General features: G+C 35.5%; 4 protein-coding genes across 5 annotated transcripts in view; 2 read left to right on the forward strand and 2 right to left on the reverse strand.

The window, feature by feature from the left end:
* The window catches only part of LOC143633302 (glutamate dehydrogenase 2-like), a 168,375-nt gene that overhangs the window by 70,436 nt on the left and 72,839 nt on the right, over nucleotides 1-25,100 (forward strand). The gene's annotated exons all lie outside the window — the stretch shown is intronic.
* On the forward strand, nucleotides 1,154-21,408 carry LOC143633276 (peptide methionine sulfoxide reductase-like). Of its 2 annotated transcripts, XM_077101615.1 has the most exons (3): nucleotides 1,154-1,566; nucleotides 3,623-3,913; nucleotides 21,296-21,408. In XM_077101615.1, exons 1-2 carry the CDS (start codon nucleotides 1,222-1,224, stop codon nucleotides 3,872-3,874), a joined length of 597 nt encoding a protein of 198 aa, XP_076957730.1. In that variant the 5' UTR covers nucleotides 1,154-1,221; the 3' UTR covers nucleotides 3,875-3,913; nucleotides 21,296-21,408. The 2 variants fall into 2 exon arrangements, with proteins under 2 accessions (XP_076957730.1, XP_076957726.1); XM_077101611.1 differs by lacking the exon at nucleotides 21,296-21,408 and having other exon boundaries at nucleotides 3,623-3,955.
* On the reverse strand, nucleotides 5,481-7,007 carry LOC143631019 (histone-lysine N-methyltransferase, H3 lysine-9 specific SUVH6-like). The gene has a single exon (XM_077099887.1). The coding sequence runs from the start codon at nucleotides 6,963-6,965 to the stop codon at nucleotides 5,643-5,645; it is 1,323 nt and encodes a 440-aa protein (XP_076956002.1). The 5' UTR covers nucleotides 6,966-7,007; the 3' UTR covers nucleotides 5,481-5,642.
* LOC143632184 (histone-lysine N-methyltransferase, H3 lysine-9 specific SUVH6-like) lies at nucleotides 22,975-24,339 on the reverse strand. The gene has a single exon (XM_077100760.1). It carries the CDS (start codon nucleotides 24,295-24,297, stop codon nucleotides 22,975-22,977), a length of 1,323 nt encoding a protein of 440 aa, XP_076956875.1. The 5' UTR covers nucleotides 24,298-24,339.

Consider the following 25,100-nt stretch of genomic DNA (forward strand, 5'->3'; position numbering starts at 1 on the left):
ATGTTATGAATTTTGTCTTAACTAAGACTTTGATGCTTATTTTGAAAAGAGTAAAGTGCTATTTTCGTCCTTGTGGTTTGGCAAATAATGCGAATTTAGTCCAAAAAGTTAATTTTTTGCATATGGACCCTCCACGTTTCCCAGTTCTTGCCAATTACATCCAAATCACTAACTCCCTTAAATATAATCGTTAAGTCAGGGGTAGACATGTCTTTTCATTATTTCTTTATTATAATACTTATTTTAGTGAACTGCGGTTTTCGTCCTTGTGGTTTGTCCAAATCTGCAGTTTTAGTCCAGTAGTTTCAAGTTTACAAATTTCGTACTTGTAGTTTCATTTCACTTGCAATCAAACCCGAATTTATTAACCTCGTTAATTTTGGTCGTTAATCCATTTGCGTGCCCCTCACGTGACGACCAGTTTTGTCGTTTTTCTCTCTAAATAAACTTCATTCCTAATTCGCAAGCCCCTCACGTGAGGAGCTGGGGTGTATTAGGGGAAAAAGGAAAAAAACAAGGAACAAAACTTCCCCTCACATGAAGGGTACACTGATGGGTTTAACGACCAAACTTAACGATATCAGGGAATTCGGGTTTAACTGCAAGTGAAATGAAACCATATGGAAGAAAATTGCAAATTTGAAATTACTAGACTAAAACTGCAGATTTGGACAAACTAGAGGGACGAAAACCGCAGTTCACTAAAATATGTATTATAATAAAGAAAGGGTGAAAATACATGTCTACCCCTGACTTAACGATTAAATTTAACGGGGTTAGTAATTTGGATGTAATTGGCAAGAACTGGGAAACGTGGAGGGTCCATATGCAAAAAATTAACTTTTTGGACTAAATTCGCATTATTTGCCAAACCACAAGGATGAAAATGACATTTTACTCTTTTGGAAATTTTGTTTTCATTGCACATGTATTATTCATTGTATGTTTAAACATGTCACTTAACAGATGTTAATGTTATTAAACAGGTTCGTGATCGTGTTTAGTATAACAAGTCATCGTGTTTTATTATGCCGTGTGACCGTGTCTTATTATATCGCGTCCGACATATTATGAAAGCCCTGCACCGATCCAAAAGAAAAAAAAAGTTTTTTATCTTTTAAAATTTGTCTAAAAATGAAAAAGTGTACATTTGAGAAACTTCTATTCCTACATAAAAAACGCCAACCTCAGCACAGCCACAATCACCACCACAGAAAACTAATGAGCTGGTTAAGCTGGCTAGGGTTCAGCTCAAACCCCACCCCTGACCCCAGGGCTCAAGGTCCGGACGACGACCTCCCATCACCCGGTCAACAATTCGCCCAATTCGGAGCCGGTTGTTTCTGGGGCGTGGAGTTAGCCTTCCAGAGGGTTCCGGGTGTTACCAAAACCGAAGTCGGTTATACCCAGGGGCTTACTCATAACCCCAAATACAGTGACGTTTGTTCGGGTACCACTAACCATTCGGAGGTTGTTCGGGTCCAGTATGACCCCAAAGAGTGTAGTTTTGAGAGCTTGCTTGATTGTTTCTGGGAGAGGCATGACCCCACCACACTTAATCGTCAGGTCAGTACTTTAATTATTGAAATTGAGATTAAATTGTAGATTCATTTTAGGGGTTTTTACTTTCTGTGATGCTCACAAGCATATTCTGTCCATGAAGACTGTTAATTTTTGAAATTACAGTTAAACTAGAATGAAATTGAGCTAAATTTATTGGGAGATTGTATTATTATTATTATTATTTAACAATTATGGCCAAAATTAGCAAATTTAAGCTAAATTGATATGGAATTGTGCCCTAATCGTATGATTTTCAGTAAGAATTGTAGATAAACTTGTACACATATATGTATGTAAAGCAATCCTTAGATTTTCTGAAATTTGTGTATAGACTGTAAACAAACTGAACTTATATGAACAGGATTATTTGTATACATTTGTTTAACTTTCGTCGAACTTTAACCGAGCACTCTAGCAAACAAAAGGACACATTTTTGCTTGTTAAGAAAGTGAACACTTTTGTGTTTGTTTGTTAATGTCCTAAATTAATGTAAATGAACATGAATATTGCTAAATAATATATATCATATATATAAAATGAATAATGAACGAACGAGGCACGCTCATGTTCATTTCTTTAATTAAATGAACAAAATTTCTTGTTCATGTTTATTCATTTATATAAATGAACTAATTTTTTTGTTCATGATTGTTCGTTTATAAATTAACATAAATAAATGAACCCCCCCAGTGAACTGTTCACTTAAGTTCAAGGTTTAAAAAGGCGGAAACGAGCCTCGAGGCGTGAGCCTCGAGGCGGACCAAGGCGTAAACCTCGAAACATAATTAAAAAAATAAAAAATATATATGATCTATAAAAATCACACTTTTAATACTAAAAAATTAAAAATGTATATATAATCTAAATTAATAACGTTAGTTTTATAAGTTTTATGTAAAATTTTATAAGTTTATGGATCGAATATAAACTAGTGAAGATAAATGGGCTAAATGTTAAGGTACACACTAATTTTACACTTTTTATGTAAAAGTTTACAACTTTTAGAGACTAAATGTAAACTTGTGTTAGATAGAAGGTTAAATCTTAAAATATCGATACTTTATTAAACCTAAAAGGCTAAAACGCTTCCTCACGCAGCTTCTACTTATTCCTGCAGCCACTCTTCTTAAGTTTTGGTAGGTTTCCGGCATGTTTCCGGCGCCGGAATTAGCCGTCAGAAGTCGAGAAGTGCCTTGTAGCTCTATTAATACCATATTCAACAAAAAAAAGTCCAAGAAATAAAAAAATTTGGCATATTTTTACAACTTCTAGTGAGGCTTAAGCCTCACCGCCTCGGACCGCCTCACAAAGGTCGAGGCTTAGGTTTCAATATATCCTTATGAGGCTAAGCCTCTAAGGCGTTTTTCTACCGAGGCTGCCGAGGCGTAAGCCTCGAGGCGCGCCTCGGAACGCCTTTTTAAACCATGCACTTAACATACGGCTTATTTACATTCATATTTGTATATAATCACATACCTGTCACTGGCGAAGGATAGTCCCCTGGCCCCAACCCCCTCCGTTCTTTTCCGCAGTAGTGTAAATTTACCCGTTTTCGTCCGACATTTTTTATACGTAGTGTAAATCTACCCGTTTTCAACCAAAAATTTGATCCCGGCCCCCATCCGTTTACGGTTTTTTTAATGTATATTTTTGCTTGGTCCCCTCGACATCTTCGTCCAAGCTTCGCCACTGATACTTGTATCCTAGTACTAATTGGCTTGTGGAGAAAGGGTCATTTTGGTAATATATACACAAGCAGATGAAAAGACAGTCCCCTTTAGGAAGCTTTCTTGTTTTGAATTATTTCACGTTGCACAGTATGAATATGACTAGAAGCGCGTGTTTTGATCAATTCCGTGATATGATACCTTAATAGGATACTTTACATTGACACTGTGTTCCCGAGTTTCATTTCGTGAGGGCCGTAGATTAATATATAAATATTAATCTTACAGTGTGCGCAAACACTATTTACATTTTAAATCTAGTGAAGAATTTTTTCGTAGATATTTTAAAATCTTGATTGTAAATATTTACATTCTTTGTTGATCATGGTAGGGGAATGATATTGGAACACAATATAGATCTGGGATATACTTCTACACACCCGAGCAAGAGAAAGCAGCAATAGAGTCGAAGGAGAAACACAGCAAGAAACTGAACCGGAAAGTGGTAACAGAGATCTTGCCAGCTAAGAAGTTCTACAGGGCAGAAGAGTACCATCAGCAGTATCTTGCAAAGGGAGGCCGATTCGGGTCCAGACAATCTACTGAGAAAGGTTGCAATGACCCTATTCGGTGCTATGGCTAATATGTATGTACGCGTTAAGATGATATATATACTATTTGTGTGATGTATACTATATAGTATGTATAAGTATCAATTCATAGATTTTTTTGTATTACAATACCTTGGATGTTAAGTGAACACTGTTATGATCTTTCAAAATGATATAATGTTGAGTCGCGATTAAAGAAAATATGGTAATGTTTGACAATGTTTATATCTAGGTAGTTAAATACTCAGTTCGCAAAGAGTGTGCCTGTGTTCTAGTTCAGGCTTTTTTAGAGCTCACACAACTTTTTGCCGGTTCAGGGGCTAAGCACCCAATGCGGTTTTGTTGACTATTAAACCTAGATTACTTCACAATAGTAAAACCATTCTACAAGAGCTGTACACTGTTGTTTTATCAACTTTTAGTTATTAGTTATTGACTAATCACATATGGTCCAAACGAATTACGCATCTCAAATGTAAACGCATATCCAGACGCCTAGGGAAACATGGTGTAGGCACCATTATTAACCTTTTTAGCATGGATTGGGAAGATCATACTCGAGTTCATCGCATGGACAAACACAGATCGACTCGCTTAGATCACTTGAACCTTAAGCTTTTCTATATGATACTGCACATATTGGCCCAACAGCCAAAATCCTCTTTAACAGATTTGAATGATATACGACCTCTAGTCTCCGACTGAATAAATGTAATCAATTAGACGTCAACACACTTGATTGCTGGATCAACCATTTAAAGACGGTGAATGTTATTGAATTTCATTGAGCAAGAAACAAGTTGGGAATCTCCCAATACCGAGAAATTGTTAAACAACGGTCTAAATTTAGTAAAACAAGTTAGGAATCTTCAACTACCGGCTATCCAACGAATGGAGTGAATTATAGGGTTGATCAACCAAATAATGACAAAGAATGTTGTTGGGCGTAATTTAACGAAAAACAAGCTGGGAATCTCTTATCACCGAGAAATATTAAACACGGTGCTAAATTTAGCAAAATATAAATACTAGCCATTACCACTTTAAGAAATTTAGTAATAAACCGTTCTTACGATTTAAGATTGATCTTAACCTCTATTGAACAGTTAATCAAATAGACCTTATATGCGAAAAACATAATTTAAATTTCTGTTCATGTTTCATAGGTTAACTAAACTAATCATCATACAAATATGTACATATGCAACTGCTGAAAAAGGTATGTTCACCGTCATCATGGAGTGACTATAGCATGTTTCCGGACATCATGGAGAGAGTTGTAGGATAGGTTAACCATGTAACGACAAGGTTTCCGGGGAATAATTATACAATGACAAAATGTTGCCAGATCTGTGCTATGTTAGATCATGCTATTCTCATTAATTGCGAACAATCCAAAGTATATGTATAAATTACAACGTATGTACCCCCTAAAAGCGTATTAACACAGGTCGGTTGCTTCAAGTTCTGCTTTGGCATCATTGTTTTGTAGGTTGAAGCATAAAAGAGAATTTCATTATTGTTTTAGAAGTCAAGGTTAACTCACAACTTATATACCGTTAATCGATTAAAAAATGGACTATAAGGCAACTTCATAACTATATATTTATGAGGTCAAACAAATGATTGACTTGTATATTTCAATAACAAATGGCCCATAACTAGCTATTACAAGAGAACTAAACATGCTAACTGTAGTTCTTAAGAAAAAAAAAGTTACAAATACTGAACAACAGACGGGTCGCTAAACTAAAATCCAGATTCAAGCGTTTGAAAGGAGCAGAGATGGTAGAACTGATATCAGTAGCTAGCATTCAACATTCGGTGAAGTGCAGGCTGCCCAGGTACTCTATTCAAATGATACTTGAACATAGTCTTGCCATCTTCATTTCTATGTCGTGTATAATGAATCGCAACATACAAACCATCATACACAAACACCTCATCCTTACCAAATTCAAGCTTCTTAATCACTCGTATTACAGTTCTCTCATCCATACTGTTCTTCAACGCCAGATTCCCGCGTTTAAGTTCTTGATCTTCTGGTGGCGATTTAGGCCCTAAGAATTTAAGACCACTATGACCACCATGACCACAGTATATCAACGTATCAGCGGATCCGGTCTCATTTGCGTACCGATGAGAGTCAACGATACTTATTGCCAAGTTTTTTCCTTCAATCTTGGTATAATCAATACCCGATTGAAGTTGGCAGTGAAGACCGATCATCTTAAGCTGTGCCCGGTATTTGAACTTATCCCCGATTTTTACACCACATATGGGGCCTAAGCTCTTTACGGGCTCCATCCATTTGAGCATTTGTTTCGTTATTTTGACCGCTTCCAAAGGAACCCTCCAGTTACCAATCTTTTCCCCGTTTATCTTCATTCGGTTTTCATCCAAAAGTTGGGGGTGGACTTGATCAAAGACATTCATTGCTTCTTTGATCTTCTCACGGTTCTTGTTTTCCTTTTGTGAGGCAGTAGTTGTCGTGACTGCTGATTTTTGGGCCTTGCCTTCTTTTCGCCTTTTAGCCTCACCATCTGAGACAACATTTTCAGCATTCTGCAAAGGCTTTCCCCTTGATACATGAACGGTGGTGGTGACCTTTGGCTGTTGGTCATGACCCGCTGTTAGAGGGTCCCAAAACATAACCTTTCCAGCAGGTTTTGAGCTGGATGAAGGTTTGTTTCTGCTGACTTCTGCTTGCTTCTTGCTTTTGAGTTTGTCTTGCTCAAAAGATTGTGAATTCAATGAACAATACTTAATGTTAACGCGCGAGTTGATCTTCACATTAACATCAGCGTCTGCACCGTTTAAAGGCTGCAACGGCTTCCTCACAGTTACAGTGGTGGTGACTTTCGGTTTGTGCGCACCACCACTGTTTAAACTTCTGGGATCCCAAAATTTCACTTTACCACTTGGTGGTCTTGTGCCAGTAAAATCAGTGGATCGACCAAATTTATTCGGCCTCAAGTTATCCACATCTGAGTGAACATTTTGAACCGTTTGCACCACCAGGTTCGGTCTTTTCAGGTTCTTGTGATCACGATCGTTGGAATCCTCATATGATCGCTTTCCGGGAACAATTGGCTCACACACGTTCTTCTTCGTAAGCTCCATTTTCAAAACCTGAAACGTTAATTTAGCAAGAAATTAATCAGAATCCTAACAAGACTGTTAAAATACACGCGTAAACAACAGTTGCAGATTTAAAATTTTAAAAAAATTAATACAACACAAGAAACCCTAATTTTCACAGATTTTTAGTTTCTAACTGACCAACAGCAAAGTATACTGATGAACTATCAGTTTGAATCGAATAACAGATTTACGCAATAAATTCTCATTATTAATCAAGCAAGAAATAACAGATTTGTACCTAATTTTAACAGATTTCAGTTTCTAACTAACCCGAACAACCAAATATCGAATCAATGAAAATATTTATGATATAAAACTGATTAAATCGAATCAATGATAAGATTTACGATATAAATTCCACATAAATGCTTTTCAACGCTACAATTAATCAAGCAAGAAATGACTGAATTAACGCAAAACTCATCGCAATTCAAAATCTTCATCGTCTGCATGGAGTAAACTTGACGATATACACGATTATTGATAACCGATTTCAACGCATTAACACAATTACACCAGAGATAACAAGTTATCAATTGAATCGGTGAAGATTAAGCAACATTTCATAATAATTCGTCAAGATACGAATGCATCAAATTTACATAAATCGATTGCTTACTTGCAAATGTGCGTTGGTGGATGATATTGTGAGTGAGGATGATGGAATGCGGTTACAATGCAGTGAGTTAACCAGTTGGAGTTGTTGCAGGTCTTCAAATGCTGGCCTATGTATTTATAACCGATTTAAAAGTTAATTAAGCTAACGGCTAATTAAGCTTGGTTTTCATTTTCTTTTTCTATTTTTCATTTTAGAAGTATATTATTACATTATTATTTTAGATTTCGTTATATTATGTTAAAATTTAAAATCCGTGTTATTGGATTACATTATGCTTTTAAAGATTGCGCAGTTAAATACCTAACGGATACTTTTTAAAATTTTTTAAATGTATGGTTAACGGCTACATGTAATTAATATTTAGATTTCATAAGATGTGAATTTTAGAGTTTTACTCAACAATAATAAATGCATGTCCTTTTTTGTGATTTTTATGTATTTCTTTTTACCTCTACTAAAATCACTAAAAATGTGATTTCTCATAACGACATTAATAAGTATCAACGACGCCTAAAACCGACTCTCGACTCGAGAATGTCCGCCTGCGTCTTTTGTGAGTTTGTGATAGGTGTTGGCCCCTCCAAAATTTAATTGAATTTTAAGTATTATTTTTTTTTCAAGTGTGTTCTTTTTAATATAAGAAAACTTGTGAACTTTTTAAAATTTATAAACTTGTTACAAACTTGTAAACTTTTGTAGACTTTCAAAATTAAGATTTTTTTAAGACTTTGAATAAATCTGTAAAATTTAAGAATTTTAATAAATATTAAGAATTCATAAAATTTAAGAATTTGTATCAAGAACATATTAACTTTTATATAAATTTCAAATCTTCAAAGTCTTAAAATCAACTAACTATTAAGAAATTTAGAAAAATATACCATCCTTCAAGAATTGTTTTACTTTAAATACAACTCATTCCTTACATTTTTCTTTAGATATATGCAATGATTATAAATATATACATTATATGCAATATGCAACTGTTCCTTTAAAAATTTGAAAATTTCTTTTAATTATATAAAATTTAAATATACTTAACTTGTTCATTATATAATATTTAGATTGAGTTGCTTAATTTTTATTTATCTGTATAAAAAACTAAATAATTTTAATTGTTTTTCTAACTACAAGCAAAAATATAGATTTAGTTAACTGAGAATAAATTTAAATTTTGGCATACCAAGTTTCAAAGCGATGTATGTCTCAGGTCCCATATTTACGAATACCCAAATTATTGTCATGTATTAGATGCATCTTATTAGTTTGTTTTTTTAAATTACTCGTTCAGATTATCAAATACATGTCTTATAATTAATTTTTTTTCCTATAACTTTTTTACGCTATGCTATTAATAATTGTGTAATTATATACCTAATAGACACATTTTAAACTTTTGTAAATATATAGTTACCGGCGACATGTAATTAATATTTAGATTTCTTAAGACGTGAAATTTAAAGTTTTTACTTAACAATAAATTCATGTCCCTTTTTGTGATTTTTATGTATTTCTTTTTATCCCTATTAAAACATCAAAAATCACGTGCTTTCTCATAAACAATAAGTATCAAGGATATCTAAAAGTGTCTCTTGAGCGTGTCCGTATGCAGCTTTTGTTAGTTTTTGACAAGTGCGGGCCCTTCCGAAATTTAATTTGACTTTATTTATCTTCTTTATTATTTATATTGAGTTCTTTTTTATATAACAAAAATTTGTAAACTTATTTTAAAATTTATACTTAATATAAACTTGTTAACTTATTTTGTAATATATACTTAATATAAACTTTTAAACTTTTATAGCTTTCAAAATCAAGATTTTTAAGACTTTGAATCAATTTATAAAATTTTAAAACTTTAATAAATATTAAGAATTCATAAAATTTAAGAATTTGTATTAAGAACATGTTAACTTTTTTTATAAATTTCAAATCTTCAAAGTTTTAAAATCAAATACTTATTTAAAAATGTAAGCAAATATACCCTCTCAATTTTCTTTATATAACTTTAAATACAACTCATTTCTTACAGTTTTAGTGGTTATAAATTTATGCATTATTCCTAAGATGAAATATTCCTTTAAAGATTAAAATTTCAAAATTTGAAATTTCCCTTCAATTTAATAAAATTTAAATATACTTAAGTTGTTAATAAAATAGTATTTATGTGGAGTTGTTTGTTTTATTATAAACTATATATTAAAGGAAATCTAAGTTGTTACAGAGATTTTGATCAGGTCCAATCAATGGTTGTCATGTGACAGCCACTAAGTTTTTTTTTTTAATATCTTAAAATCTGTTTTAGTATTTAGTATTTGAAAGCAACAAAGGTAACAAAAATGAAACTTGTCATGATAGTAGTGTAGTATTGTAGTGAATAGCAGAAAACGTGTTTCATCCTCCACACAACTGGTTTTCTAGTTTTTTATTGGTTTACATTTTGTTTTTGTTTTTTTTAAATAGAAATATTTTAAATAAAAATAGTTTTGTATTTATAGATTTCTTACTAAATAAAGTAACGAAAAAGTAAGGTCGTGTGGTGGTGAAATTATTATAACGTACTATGTTTTATTTGTATTTGAATCATGTGACCGGTGTGTCACAGCCCCCGTCCCCTATACCCCGGGATGGGAAGCCGTGAACATTGATTGGTGGTATCGGTGTTTATTAAATTATTTTGCAGCGGAAAATTTCATCAGAACCGTAGTTAGGAAAAATGATCAGAGTTATAAAAACACCATGATTATTATATTGATAAACCGGGAATTTAATCCCTTATAGGGTTAAACCCTAATTGACAAAAAAAACACGTTTCTTTATTCTGGTGACAAGCCACTTATTTAAGATGGAAGCCCGCAGACATCATTCCTTTGTCTCTAACAAGTCACCTGAAACATGTTTAAAATATTTGATCAGCAAAAAATACTGGTGAGTACATTCATTTGTAAATGACACATTTTTACAGTTACAGCATTAAGATATTTTTACACCTGCTGCTTACAAATTACCGAAAGGTACTTGTCACTCGACCGTATCTATGACTGTGGTCATATTACTTATTGGCTAACACTTGTCCAATAAGTAACGTGTAATAGCCCAGTAGGCAAGTCTTGTATACAAAACCCCACAATACCAATAGTAACCATCCTGTAAGTCTACAGAGACTTAATCACTGTAATGTATTTAAAATACTTTTTAAAAATATATTTGAAAATATTTAGACCATCTGCCATGAGTTTTATAGGTTTTGAAATTATCATGACAGTGTCGGAAAAAGAGTTGTCTCACGCAAATGTGAGTGGTACAAAAACTCGAATGTCTCACCTTGCAGGTTTACAATTAAAGAAAGCTTCCTGGTATTAAGAACCTAGGTTAAACACAATATAATATAACTAGATTAGTATAAAACCAATAATCATAACGATAATCATGAGAGTAGAAACTTTACACGGTGGCACAATGTCATACCTTAACAGGCAGAGCTTTCGGATTCGTGTATATAAGCTTCTTTCGATCGGATAGGGTATCGTTACGACAACTCGGTATTATACTATCTCTTAATGTTGTGAGTATGTGTGTGTATTCAGAGAAAGAAAGAAATTTTGTGCGAAGAAATGAAGTCCCGTCACCTTTCTATTTATAGCAGTTTTCGGAACCCATCGCGCTACGCGATGGCCATAAATAGAAAGCCATCGCGTATCGCGATAAGTCATACAGCTATGTCGAGTCAGCCCTAGGCGTGCTCCGTGGCACGCCACGTGGCAGGCTACGTGTCCTCTGCGTATCCTCCACGTCGCGGTACGCGATGGGTAGCTATATCAGCCTATCGCGTATCGCTATGCCGCCATATTTATCTGATAATTTCTACGTCATCGCGGTACGCGATGGGAGACAAAAATACTAAGGCGGCCCTTAAGCGGCTCGCGGCGATGCGAAGTGCAAAGTGCGCCATCAAAGCGCCAATCGCACTTCGCCCGTGCCCGTGCGCGTGCGCGTTCGGGTGCTTCGCACCCTCCTCTAGGACCACTGGGTGTGATATACCTTATAAGAACATTAACATAGAAATTTCCTTTCTTATAAAGAGCTCACTAGTTTTATCATCTAGCGATGTGGGACAAGAAACTTACAAACCTATTTATACTAAGGTGGTTCCATCTCCATTTCTTTCTTCCACCAATGTGGGATGGAATTTCCTTTTTCCATTTCCTTACTTCTTCCTTTTATTTAATTTTTGGTTTGTTATAGTCTCCCCTCCTTATTTTAAATCTCGTCCTCGAGATTTGGTTGGAATAATTGTGGGTACTTCCGTTTCATTTCGGATTCCAATTCCCAAGTATATTCTGGTCCACGTTTTGAATCCCACTTCACTTTGACCAGAACTATTCTTTTATGCTTGAGATTCTTGATCTTTCTATCTTCAATTTGCAAAGGTTTCTCAACGAATTTCAACTTTTCATTTACCTTTATATCTTGAAGGGGTACTTCAAGTGTTTTGTCAGCTAAACATTTCCTTAAGTTACTTACATGAAATACATCATGTATACCTGACATTTCCTCTGGTAATTCTAGCTGATAGGCTGCTGGTCCAATTCGTTTGAGAATTTGAAATGGTCCAACAAATCATGGACTTAACTTTTCTCTCTTACCGAATCGGATTACTCCTTTCCATGGAGATACTTTCAGTAGCACTTTGTCTCCAACTTGAAATTCCAATGGTTTGCGTCGATGATCCGCGTAACTTTTCTGACGATCTTGTGCGGTCTTTAATCTTTCCTTAACCTGATTTATCTTATCAGTACTTTCTTGTATGATTTCAGGACCAGATAATTGTTTTCCTCCTATTTCTGCCCAACATATTGGTGTTCTACACCTTCGTCCATACAGGGCTTCAAATGGGGCAGCGTTAATGCTTGTGTGATAACTATTATTATAGGAAAATTCTATTAGTGGTAAATGGTCATCCCAATTTCCACCAAAATCTATTATACATGCTCTTAGCATGTCTTCCAATGTTTGTATGGTCCTTTCACTTTGACCATCAGTCTGTGGATGGTATGCCGTGCTCAAGTTTAACTTTGTTCCCATAGCTACTTGGAAACTCTTCCGAAAATGAGAAGTGAAACGGCTATCCCGATACAATGGATAATGGAACTCCATGTAATGAGACAACTTTGTCTACATACAGTTTAGCTAATTGTTCCATTTTGAAAGTTTCCTTCATTGGTATAAAATGAGCTGATTTTGTTAATCTGTCCACAATCACCCAGATTGTGTCATTACCTCTTCTTGTGGTAGGTAATTTGGTAACAAAATCCATTGTTATTAATTCCCATTTTCATTCTGGCATTTCTAATTGTTGAAGTAATCCTGATGGCTTTTGATGTTCTGCTTTAACTTGTGAACAAGTTAAGCATTTTGAAACATAACTGGTTATGTCCTTTTTCATTCCTATCCACCAATAGATTTTCTTCAAATCTTGATACATTTTATCTCTTTCAGGATGCATTGTGTATTTGGACTTATGGGATTCTTCGAGAATCTTTTCTCATAATCCTCCTATGATTGGTATCCAGATCCTGTTCCCCATTCGGAGAATTTCATTATTTCCTTTGACAAGTAGATCAATTGTACCATTTCTTTTCTCATCAGCAATATTATTTTCTTCTATTGCTTGTTTCTGAGCATTCTTTACTTCATCAATTAAATTGATTTAAAGTTCTAACCTTAGAGCTCGCACTCTTTTAGGGTTCTCATGTTCTTTTCTGCTTAATGCATCGGCTACTATATTTGTCTTACCTTCACGGTATAGGATTTCACATTCATAATCGCTAAGAATTTCCATCCGGCGTCTTTGCCTCAGGTTAAGCTCCTTTTGCCCAAAGATATATTTTAAACTTTTATGATCTGTGAATACGGTAAACTTACTACCATATAAATAGTGTCTCCAGATCTTTAGGGCAAAAATTATTGCTCCCAATTCTAAGTCATGTGTTGTGTAATTCTCTTCATGTTTCTTTATTTGTCTAGATGCGTAAGCAATGACTTTCTCACGTTGCATTAGTACACATCCCAATCCTGATTTAGAAGCATCACAACAGACTATGAAATCTTCAGTTCCTTCTGGTAGTGTAAGTATTGGGGCATTTGTTAACTTTTGCTTCAAAGTTATAAAAGCTTCTTCTTGCTTAGGTCCCATTCAAACTTGACATTCTTACACGTTAACTTGGTTAACAGAACTGCTATTCGGGAAAAATTTTGAGTGAAGCGTCTATAATATCCTGCTAATCCTAAGAAACTTCGAATTTCTGTAGGAGTTTTAGGAATTTCCCAATTAGTAATAGCTTCTATTTTGGAAGGGTCCACATGAATACCTTCATGGTTAATCAAGTGTCCTAGAAACTGTACTTCTTGTAACCAAAATTCACATTTTGAGAATTTAGTGTAAAGCTTCTCTTTTCTCAATAGTGTCAAAAGTGTATGAAGATGTTTGACATGATCTTCATTGGTTTTGGAGTAAATAAGTATATCGTCTATAAAAACGATTACAAATTTGTCCAAATATGGTTTACATATTCGGTTCATCATATCCATGAATGCAGCTGGTGCATTGGTTAAACCAAATGGCATGACTGTAAACTCATAATGACCATATCTTGTCCTAAAAGCTATTTTAGGAACATCTTCTTCTTGCACTTTTAATTGATGGTATCCTGAGCGTAAATCGATTTTAGAAAAATATCGAGCTCCTTGGAGTTGATCAAATAAATCATCAATTCTCGGTAAAGGATACCGATTCTTAATTGTGACTTAATTCAATTCTCTATAATCGATACACATACGCATTAACCCATATTTCTTTTTGACAAACAGTACTGGTGCTCCCCAGGGTGATGAGCTAGGTCGTATGAAACCTTTTTCTAGCAATTCATCTAACTGCTTCTTTAATTCTAGCATCTCTGTTGGCGCTAATCGGTATGGTGCTTTAGCAACTGGCGCTACTCATGGTATTATATGGATTATAAATTCAACTTCTCGATCAGGCGGTTGACCAGGTAAATCTTCTAGAAAGACATCAGGATATTCCGATACTACCGGAATTTCTTTTAGCTCTTTTCCTTTGGCGCTAATGATTACAGAAATCATATATACTACGCCTTGTTTCCTTAGATAGCTTGCCGCTTTCATTACTGATATAAACTTTCTAGGCTTGAGCATATTATCTCCTTGAATTGTAATAATTTCTCCTGTTGACGAGCGAATTTCAACAGAATTTATATTACATAGGATTCGAGCATGATTGGCTGCTAGCCAGTCCATTCCTAATATAACATCGAATCCTGCCAGATTCATTGGGAGTAAATTTTCTTTAAACAAGTGGCCTAGTAAGTTTATGTTTTCTTCTTGGAGTACTTCATGAATATGAATGGAATTTCCATCTGCCGTCTCTACCGTGCAGACTTGATGGAGTTTGGTTAATGGTTGATTTAATGCTTGGTAAAACTTCGTGTTTATAAAACTTTGGTTTGCTCCGGAATCAAACAATACTTTAGCGTAAACGTTATTGATAAGAAACGTACCCGCAATGACGTCCGGAATCATTGCTGCTTCTTGTGCAGTAAGCTGAAAAGTTTGTGCATTCTTCTTAGGTCCATCTGTGTTCTTTGCTTTGTTGTCAGGCGCCTTTATCAGCTTTGGACATTCTGGACGGATGTGGCCGGGTTCTCCGCAATTGTAGCAAACACGACTATCCTTCCTTCTACATTCTTCATCTGTATGTCCAGCCATTTTGCAATAATTGCAATACTTAGTTTTCTTAAAAGCGCATCTCCCTGAATGCCTTTTTCTATAAGTTTTACAAAAAGGATGAGCATAAGATTGCCCTGGTCCTTTCTTCTGAAACTGTTGGGTAATCTTCTGGGCTAGATCTTTCTTTTTGTTTTCTTCCTGAGTTCGGACTAATCCATCTGTCAGGGTATTTGCTAGCTCAACTGTTTCTTCAATAGTTTGAGGTCTAGATGACTTTACCAAATCACGGATTTCACTTACTAATCCCCAAATATAACGAGAAATTAGTACTGATTCTGGCGAAGCCAAAGCCGGTACCATTCTTACATATTCGAAGAATTTTGTCGTATACTCACGACACTTAACACCTTCCATTTTGTGGTTTAAGAACATAGTAGCAATCTTCTCTCTTTCATGAGGAGGACAAAATTTCCTTTCTACTATTTCTTTAAACTCTTCTCAGGTCATAGTATAAACAACGTTGTTTCCCTTTGACTGGAGGATTGTGTTCCACCATTCTATTGCTTCATTAACGAAGAGATTAGAAGCATATAATATTTTATCTTCTTCAGCACACTTGCTAATTCTTATAATGGCTTCCGTCTTTTCTAACCAGCGTAGTGCTGAAATGGGTCATTCATTTCCAGAGTATTCGGTTGGTTTACATGCTAAGAAATCCTTGTAAGTACAACCGTGAACTTTTGACTTTTTAGGTAATGGGTTTCTACCTCCTCCATTCACGCTATGACTAGCCTCATCGTTAGACTTACGTTTATTACTCTCAGTCTTATGCTTAATTGCAGAAACAGGTTGCTTAATTGCATCAGCAATTAAAGGAATTGCTTCCGCGATTTTCTGAGCTATCATATTTTCAATAGCATTCATATTCAGATGAGTTTCTTCATTGGAATTTTCATGATTATGGTTATTTTCGTGATTAGAACTAGCTTCATTTGACATCTGAATTACATACAAGAAAAGATTTATTAATATCGTAATTGAATAATAAAGTAAGCAAGATATTAATAACATATAAACACATAGGCACAAAATATGTTAAAATCGTCGATCTTTGCGACATTTACTCTTTTTATATATATGCATCGCTATATTTTACATCTACACACTATATATATGCGTCACTACACACCTTTGTTACATACATACACTTTTTTTTATCAAAGAAATTACGATAATGCACATATAAATATTATATATATAGCTTTATATATAAGGCTCTCGGTCATAGTATTTCCAGCGTATGGCCTCCCCAATATTCCTCAGTCTATTGGCGGTATCCACCAATTCATCTCCATAGTGACGGAGCTCTATTGTCATTTCCGGCGTCATGGTGGGGTAGTTTGCGGTTTCCGCCTGGAATGCTGCATAAGGATTTGACATCATTGTTTGGTATTGCCAATCGTTTGTCCACCATTCTTCCATTTGAGCCTGACTGATGATATCATCATGGGGAAATGTATTATTTGGGTCTTGAGTTGGCATATTCGGGTTGCTGGAGCTTCCTGCACCTAAATCATTGATTATAGGTTGAAAGATTTCACATTCGTCTAGGCATTTGCCTAGTCGTTCCTCCATGGGTATTGTTGTCATGGGTGGTGGTAAAGTTGGTGGTTGAATTGGTTGTGGTTGAGTTGGTTGTTCGGGTTGTGGCTGAGTTGGTTGTTCGGGATGTGGTTGAGTTGGTTGTTTGACTGTGGTCTTTCCTTCCTTATTTCTTCTTAATCCTCGTTGCCATTCTTTGAGCTGTCTTCTTCTTTTAGGCTTTGGTTTTTCTACAGGTAGGGCTTGAAAAATCATGGGTTCAGATTGTCGTTGACTAGCTTCTCCTTCTTCCATATCCGTGGAGTTAACGGATATGTGTTCAAAAGCATCAACTAACTCACTCATGCTGTTAATCAAAAATAATAAAACAACGAACTCCAAACGAGAATAATACTTATTTTCACGTGTGATTAAAGTCTTATTATTTTATTTTTTTTTATTTTTTTTATTTATGGTTAACACATAAGTTAATGCATATATTTCCTAACATTAATTTTTAAGATTAGGTATTATTAAAATACCCATATTGCTTAAACCAGTGGCTCTGATACCACTTCAGCTGTCACAGCCCCCGTCCCCTATACCCCGGGATGGGAAGCCGTGAACATTGATTGGTGGTATCGGTGTTTATTAAATTATTTTGCAGCAGAAAATTTCATCAGAACCGTAGTTAGAAAAAAGGATCAGAGTTATAAAAACACCATGATTATTATATTGATAAACCGGGAATTTAATCCCTTTTAATACAAACATAAGTTTTATAGGGTTAAACCCTAATTTACAAAAAAAACACGTTTATTTATTCTGGTGACAAGCCACTTATTTAAGCTGGAAGCCCGCAGGCATCATTCCTTTGTCTCTAACAAGTCACCTGAAACATGTTTAAAATATTTGATCAGCAAAAAATACTGGTGAGTACATTCATTTGTAAATGACACATTTTTACAGTTACAACATTAAGATGTTTTTACACCTGCCTGCTTACAAATTACCGAAAGGTACTTGTCACTCGACCGTATCTATGACTGTGGTCATATTACTTATTGGCTAACACTTGTCCAATAAGTAACGTGTAATAGCCCAATAGGCAAGCCTTGTATACAAAACCCCACAATACCAATAGTAACCATCCCGTAAGTCTACAGAGACTTAATCACTGTAATGTATTTAAAATACTTTTTAAAAATACATTTGAAAATATTTAGACCATCTGCCATGAGTTTTATAGGTTTTGAAATTATCATGACAGTGTCGGAAAAAGAGTTGTCTCACGCAAATGTGAGTGGTACAAAAACTCGAATGTCTCACCTTGCAGGTTTACAATTAAAGAAAGCATCCTGATATTAAGCACCTAGGTTAAACACAATGTAATATAACTAGATTAGTATAAAACCAATAATCATAACGATAATCACGAGAGTAGAAACTTTACACGGTGGCACAATGTCATGCTTTAACAGGCAGAGCTTTCGGATTCGTGTATATAAGCTTCTTTCGATCGGATAGGGTATCGTTACGAAAACTCGGTATTATACTATCTCTTAATATTGTGAGTATGTGTGTGTATTCAGAGAAAGAAAGAAATTTTGTGCGAAGAAATGAAGTCCCGTCACCTTTCTATTTATAGCAGTTTTCGGACCCCATCGCGCTACGCGATGGCCATAAATAGAAAGCCATCGCGTATCGCGATAAGTCATACAGCTATGTCGAGTCAGCCCTAGGCGTGCTACGTGGCACGCCACGTGGCAGGCTACGTGTCCTCTGCGTATCCTCCACGTCGCGGTACGCGATGGGTAGCTATATCAGCCTATCGCGTATCGCTATGCCGCCATATTTATCGGATAATTTCTACGTCATCGCGGTACGCGATGAGGCTAACCCAATCCTGTCGCGTATCGCGATGGGAGACAAAAATACTAAGGCGGCCCTTAAGCGGCGATGCGAGCGTGCGAAGTGCGCCATCAAAGCGCCCATCGCCCGAGCACGCGGGCGCGTGTGCGTGTGCGTGTGCGTGCGGGTGCCTCCGCTAGGACCACTGGGTGTGATATCCTTATAAGAACATTAGCATAGAAATTTTCTTTCTTATAAAGAGCTCACTAGTTTTATCATCTAGCGATGTGGGACAAGAAACTTAGAAACCTATTTATACTATGGTGGTTCCATCTCCATTTCTTTCCTCTACCAATGTGGGATGGAATTTCCTTCTTTCATTTCCTTACTTCTTCCTTTTATTTAATTTTTGGTTTGTTATACGGTGCGATTATTGCAAGGTGGGAGATAGACGATAAGCGTTGGTGTTAAACGTACACCAAATTGCCTAGCTAAACGTAGCACCATAAATTGAAGGAACTTTTGTAAAAATTAACAAATCGCACACACTGCCTATCTAAGTTGTGACATTTTCCATTTTTTTTTCATATTCGTATATGAAAGTTATCAATTTATATCATTTTCAATGATCTAAAGTTCGTTCACTTTCTATTCGTATTGTTCAATTAACGAATCTTCGAGCCATAAAAGTTTATAAAATAATCAAAGTCTAAAACTATACGAGTGTAAAACGTAAACAAACCAAAGATATTAAAGTATATAAAGTTTTATCTAGTTATATATATTTATAAAGTTCAAGGGTAAAAAGTAAATAAAGTTTAAAACAGTTTATATATATATTTATAACGTCTAGGGTTCAAAGTGTAACTTATGATTTAAATTATAGGGTTAAGTTATAATAATAAGATTAGATTTTGTAGGAAGGATAAAAAATAATCTTATCCATTCATTTTTAGACTTGAATGGTTGAGAGTAGATTAGAGAGAAAATCATGTGTAAAACAAGGGTATGAGCATAATATGGATAACACATTTGTTGACTTTCTCTTTTGACATGCAAAACACATGTCAAATTCCCTCATCATTTTAAAACGTCAATAACTTTTTTATACGACATATTTTTCAAAAACAATTTCGCCATAATAACGAGTGTTTTTTATCTTTTATATGAGTACCATATTGCTATATATAAAATAAAAAAAATTCGTGGGTTTTTTACAAATTGTGTTTTACCAAAATTGTGTTTTACAAAATTGTGTTATACAATTGTGTTTTATTTTTACATAGTGTTTTTTACGTTATGTTATTTATTTGTGTTTTTGTCATTATATTTTTATTTTTATTGTGTTTTTTATAGTGTTTTCCATTGTGTTTTACCGATGACTTTCCGACGAAATTTTCCAAGATTTTTTTGGCAAGGTGGTGGCGGTGGGTGGCGGTGGGCGGTGGTGGTTATAGGAGATGCGTGAAAATAAGTGATTTTTTAAGATTAATTAAGTGAGTTTTGAAATTAAATTAAGTGAGTTTTCAATATTAAGGTAGTAGACTAAATTACCCTCCTTCCTAGCCTTCTTAGAAAAATCAAACTTCTTATTAAAACCTTTCTCTTAAATTATAATATAATAATAATAATAATAACATAAACCCAACCCATTCCACATCCTTGACCCGGTTTTCCCGGCGGCAAGTCCGGCGACCGGATTTCCAGCGCCGGCGACATGTAAAAACATCGTTTTAATCTGCGTTCGAGACATTAAATCATTTTTAAAGACTTCTCTTCTAACGTCAAGTATTATTAGGTGATTTATTTCTCCATTAACAATCTAATTAACATCCTTTAATCACCCAAACCGGCGGATTATAATCAAGGCTATACTACCTCGTATTAATATCAAACGACTTAATTGAAACTATAAATAGTACCCTAATCATCTTCTAGAACTGCCGCAACCATAGAACTACACAAACAAACTGCTTTAAATCTTGAAACTGTTCTTAATATCTCGGCTCCGGCCAACACGCCGTTCACCGTCTTTCCGGCATCATCCAAGGTAATTATTATATGGTTTTGATTTGTTTTAACCCAACTAGCTAATAAAACCCCTAACATAAATCGGGCAAACATGAAACGTATTAAGAGTATTGAATCTTCTTTTTTTTTTGGTATTCTAAAATCTTGGTGGTTGATTATGGTAGGGAAATGATGTTGACACAATATAGATCTGGGATTTACTTCTACACACCCGAGCAAGAGAAAGCAGCAATAGAGTCGAAGGAGAAACACAACAAGAAACTGAACCGGAAAGTGGTCACAAAGATGTTGCCAGCTAAGAAGTTCTACAGGGCAGAAGAGTACTATCAGCAGTATCTTGCAAAGGGAGGCCGATTTGGGTCCAGACAATCTAGTGAGAAAGGTTGCAATGACCCTATTCGGTGCTATGGCTAATATGTATGTACGCGTTAAGATGATATATATATATATATATACTATTTGTGTGATGTATAGTATATAGTATGTATAAGTATCAATTCATAGATTTTTTTGTGTTACAATTCCTTGGATGTTAAATGGACACTGTTATGATCTTTCAAAATGATATAGTGTTGAGTCGCGCTTAAACAAAAGATGGTAATGTTTGACAATGTTTATATCTAGGTAGTTAAATACTCAGTTCGCAAAGAGTGTGTTACAAGCCAAACAGATGAACTCAACCCAAAAGACTAGTCTGATAGATGAGGGAACCCATTTGGCTTATAAACCCCACATCAGTTGCCCATACAACCGATGTGGGACAAGTCCCATACCTTGCATTGGTTTCAGTCCGTAACAATGCATCCTCCTTAAGGGCCAACGTCCTTGTTGGTCACGGCCACGTTGGTCACGGCTGGCTCACTTCAGGCCACCACTCTGTGGGCCACCACTCCGAGTCCTCGTTGGTCACGGCTGGCTCACTCCAGACCACCACTCCGCGGGCCACCACTCCGAGGTTGGCTCTGATACCAATGTTACAAGCTAAACAGAAGAACTCAACCCAAAAGACCAGTCTGATAGATGATGGAACCCATTTGGCTTATAAACCTTACATCAGTTGCCCATACAACCGATGTGGGACTAGTACCATACTTTGCATTGGTTTCAGTCCGTAACAGAGTGAGCCTGTGTTATAGTCTAGGCTTTTTTAGACTTATTTTCTGTTGGTTTAGTTGGTTTTTGGCTGCTCAGACCGTTTGAAACGAGTTTTGGCAGGTTTAGACTTCAGACAACTCTTGCTGGTTATCCAATGAATGGAGTGAATTATAGGGTTTATCAACCAAATAATGACAAAAAAATGTTGTTGGGCGTGATTTAACGAAAAACAAGCTGGGAATCTCTTATCACCGAGAAATCTTAAACACGGTGCTAAATTTAGCAAAGTATAACTACTAGCCATTACCACTTTTAGATATTTAGTAATAAACCGTTCTTACGATTTAAGATTGATCTTAACCTCTATTGAACAGTTAATCAAACAGAACTTATATGCGAAAAACATAATTTAAATTTGTGTTCACGTTTCATAGGTTAAGTAAACTTATTTTCTTACAAATATGTACATATGTAACTGCTGGAAAAGGTATGTTCACCGTCATCATGGAGTGATTATAGCACGTTGCCGGACATCATGGAGAGAGGTGTAGGATAGGTTAACCATGTAACGACAATGTTTCCGGGGAATAATTATACAATGACAAAATGTTGCCAGATGTGTGCTATGTTAGATCGTGCTATTCTCATTAATTGCAAATAATCCAAAGTATATGTATAAATTACAACGTACGTACCCCCGAAAAGCCTATTAAAACAGGTTGGTTGCTTCAAGTTCTGCTTTGGCATCATTGTTTTGTAGGTTGAAGCATAAAAGAGAATTTCATTATTGTTTTAGAAGTTAAGGTTAACTCACAACTTAAAAACTGTTAATCGATTAAAAATGGATTATAAGGCAAATTCATAACTAAATATTTTTGAGGTCAAACAAATGATTGACTTGTATATTTCAACAACAGATGGCCCATAACTAGCTATTACAAGAGAACTAAACATGCTAACTATATTCATAAGAAAAAAAAGTTACAAATACTGAACAATAGACGGGTCGCTAAACTAAAATCCAGATTCAAGCGTTTGAAAGGAGCAGAGATGGTAGAACTGATATCAGTAGCTAGCATTCAACATTCGGTGAAGTGCAGGCTGCCCAGGTACTCTATTCAAATGATACTTGAACATAGTCTTGCCATCTTCATTTCTATGTTGTGTATAATGAATTGCAACATACAAACCATCATACACAAACACCTCATCCTTACCATATTCAAGCTTCTTAATCACTCGGATTACAGTTCTCGCATCTATACTGTTCTTCAACGCCAGATTACCGCGTTTAAGTTCTTGATCTTCTGGTGGCGGTTTAGGCCCAAAGAATTTAAGACCACTATGACCACCATGACCACAATATATCAACATATCAGCAGATCCGGGGTCATTTGCGTACCGATGAGAGTCAACGATACTTATTGCCAAGTTTTTTCCTTCAATCTTGGTATAATCAATACCCGATTGAAGTTGGCAGTGAAGACCGATCATCTTAAGCTGTGCCCGGTATTTGAACTTATCCCCGATTTTTACACCACATATGGGGCCTAAGCTCTTTACGGGCTCCATCCATTTGAGCATTTGTTTCGTTATTTTGACCGCTTCCAAAGGAACCCTCCAGTTACCAATCTTTTCCCCGTTTATCTTCATTCGGTTTTCATCCAAAAGTTGGGGGTGGACTTGATCAAAGACATTCATTGCTTCTTTGATCTTCTCACGGTTCTTGTTTTCCTTTTGTGAGGCAGTAGTTGTCGTGACTGCTGATTTTTGGGCCTTGCCTTCTTTTCGCCTTTTAGCCTCACCATCTGAGACAACATTTTCAGCATTCTGCAAAGGCTTTCCCCTTGATACATGAACGGTGGTGGTGACCTTTGGCTGTTGGTCATGACCCGCTGTTAGAGGGTCCCAAAACATAACCTTTCCAGCAGGTTTTGAGCTGGATGAAGGTTTGTTTCTGCTGACTTCTGCTTGCTTCTTGCTTTTGAGTTTGTCTTGCTCAAAAGATTGTGAATTCAATGAACAATACTTAATGTTAACGCGCGAGTTGATCTTCACATTAACATCAGCGTCTGCACCGTTTAAAGGCTGCAACGGCTTCCTCACAGTTACAGTGGTGGTGACTTTCGGTTTGTGCGCACCACCACTGTTTAAACTTCTGGGATCCCAAAATTTCACTTTACCACTTGGTGGTCTTGTGCCAGTAAAATCAGTGGATCGACCAAATTTATTCGGCCTCAAGTTATCCACATCTGAGTGAACATTTTGAACCGTTTGCACCACCAGGTTCGGTCTTTTCAGGTTCTTGTGATCACGATCGTTGGAATCCTCATATGATCGCTTTCCGGGAACAATTGGCTCACACACGTTCTTCTTCGTAAGCTCCATTTTCAAAACCTGAAACGTTAATTTAGCAAGAAATTAATCAGAATCCTAACAAGACTGTTAAAATACACGCGTAAACAACAGTTGCAGATTTAAAATTTTAAAAAAATTAATACAACACAAGAAACCCTAATTTTCACAGATTTTTAGTTTCTAACTGACCAACAGCAAAGTATACTGATGAACTATCAGTTTGAATCGAATAACAGATTTACGCAATAAATTCTCATTATTAATCAAGCAAGAAATAACAGATTTGTACCTAATTTTAACAGATTTCAGTTTCTAACTAACCCGAACAACCAAATATCGAATCAATGAAAATATTTATGATATAAAACTGATTAAATCGAATCAATGATAAGATTTACGATATAAATTCCACATAAATGCTTTTCAACGCTACAATTAATCAAGCAAGAAATGACTGAATTAACGCAAAACTCATCGCAATTCAAAATCTTCATCGTCTGCATGGAGTAAACTTGACGATATACACGATTATTGATAACCGATTTCAACGCATTAACACAATTACACCAGAGATAACAAGTTATCAATTGAATCGGTGAAGATTAAGCAACATTTCATAATAATTCGTCAAGATACGAATGCATCAAATTTACATAAATCGATTGCTTACTTGCAAATGTGCGTTGGTGGATGATATTGTGAGTGAGGATGATGGAATGCGGTTACAATGCAGTGAGTTAACCAGTTGGAGTTGTTGCAGGTCTTCAAATGCTGGCCTATGTATTTATAACCGATTTAAAAGTTAATTAAGCTAACGGCTAATTAAGCTTGGT

The sequence above is a fragment of the Bidens hawaiensis genome, unplaced genomic scaffold (genome assembly GCF_021521415.1).
Source record: "Bidens hawaiensis isolate Kalapana, Puna unplaced genomic scaffold, B.hawaiensis_p1.1 tig00000512_1, whole genome shotgun sequence".
NCBI classification, from domain to species: domain Eukaryota; kingdom Viridiplantae; phylum Streptophyta; class Magnoliopsida; order Asterales; family Asteraceae; genus Bidens; species Bidens hawaiensis.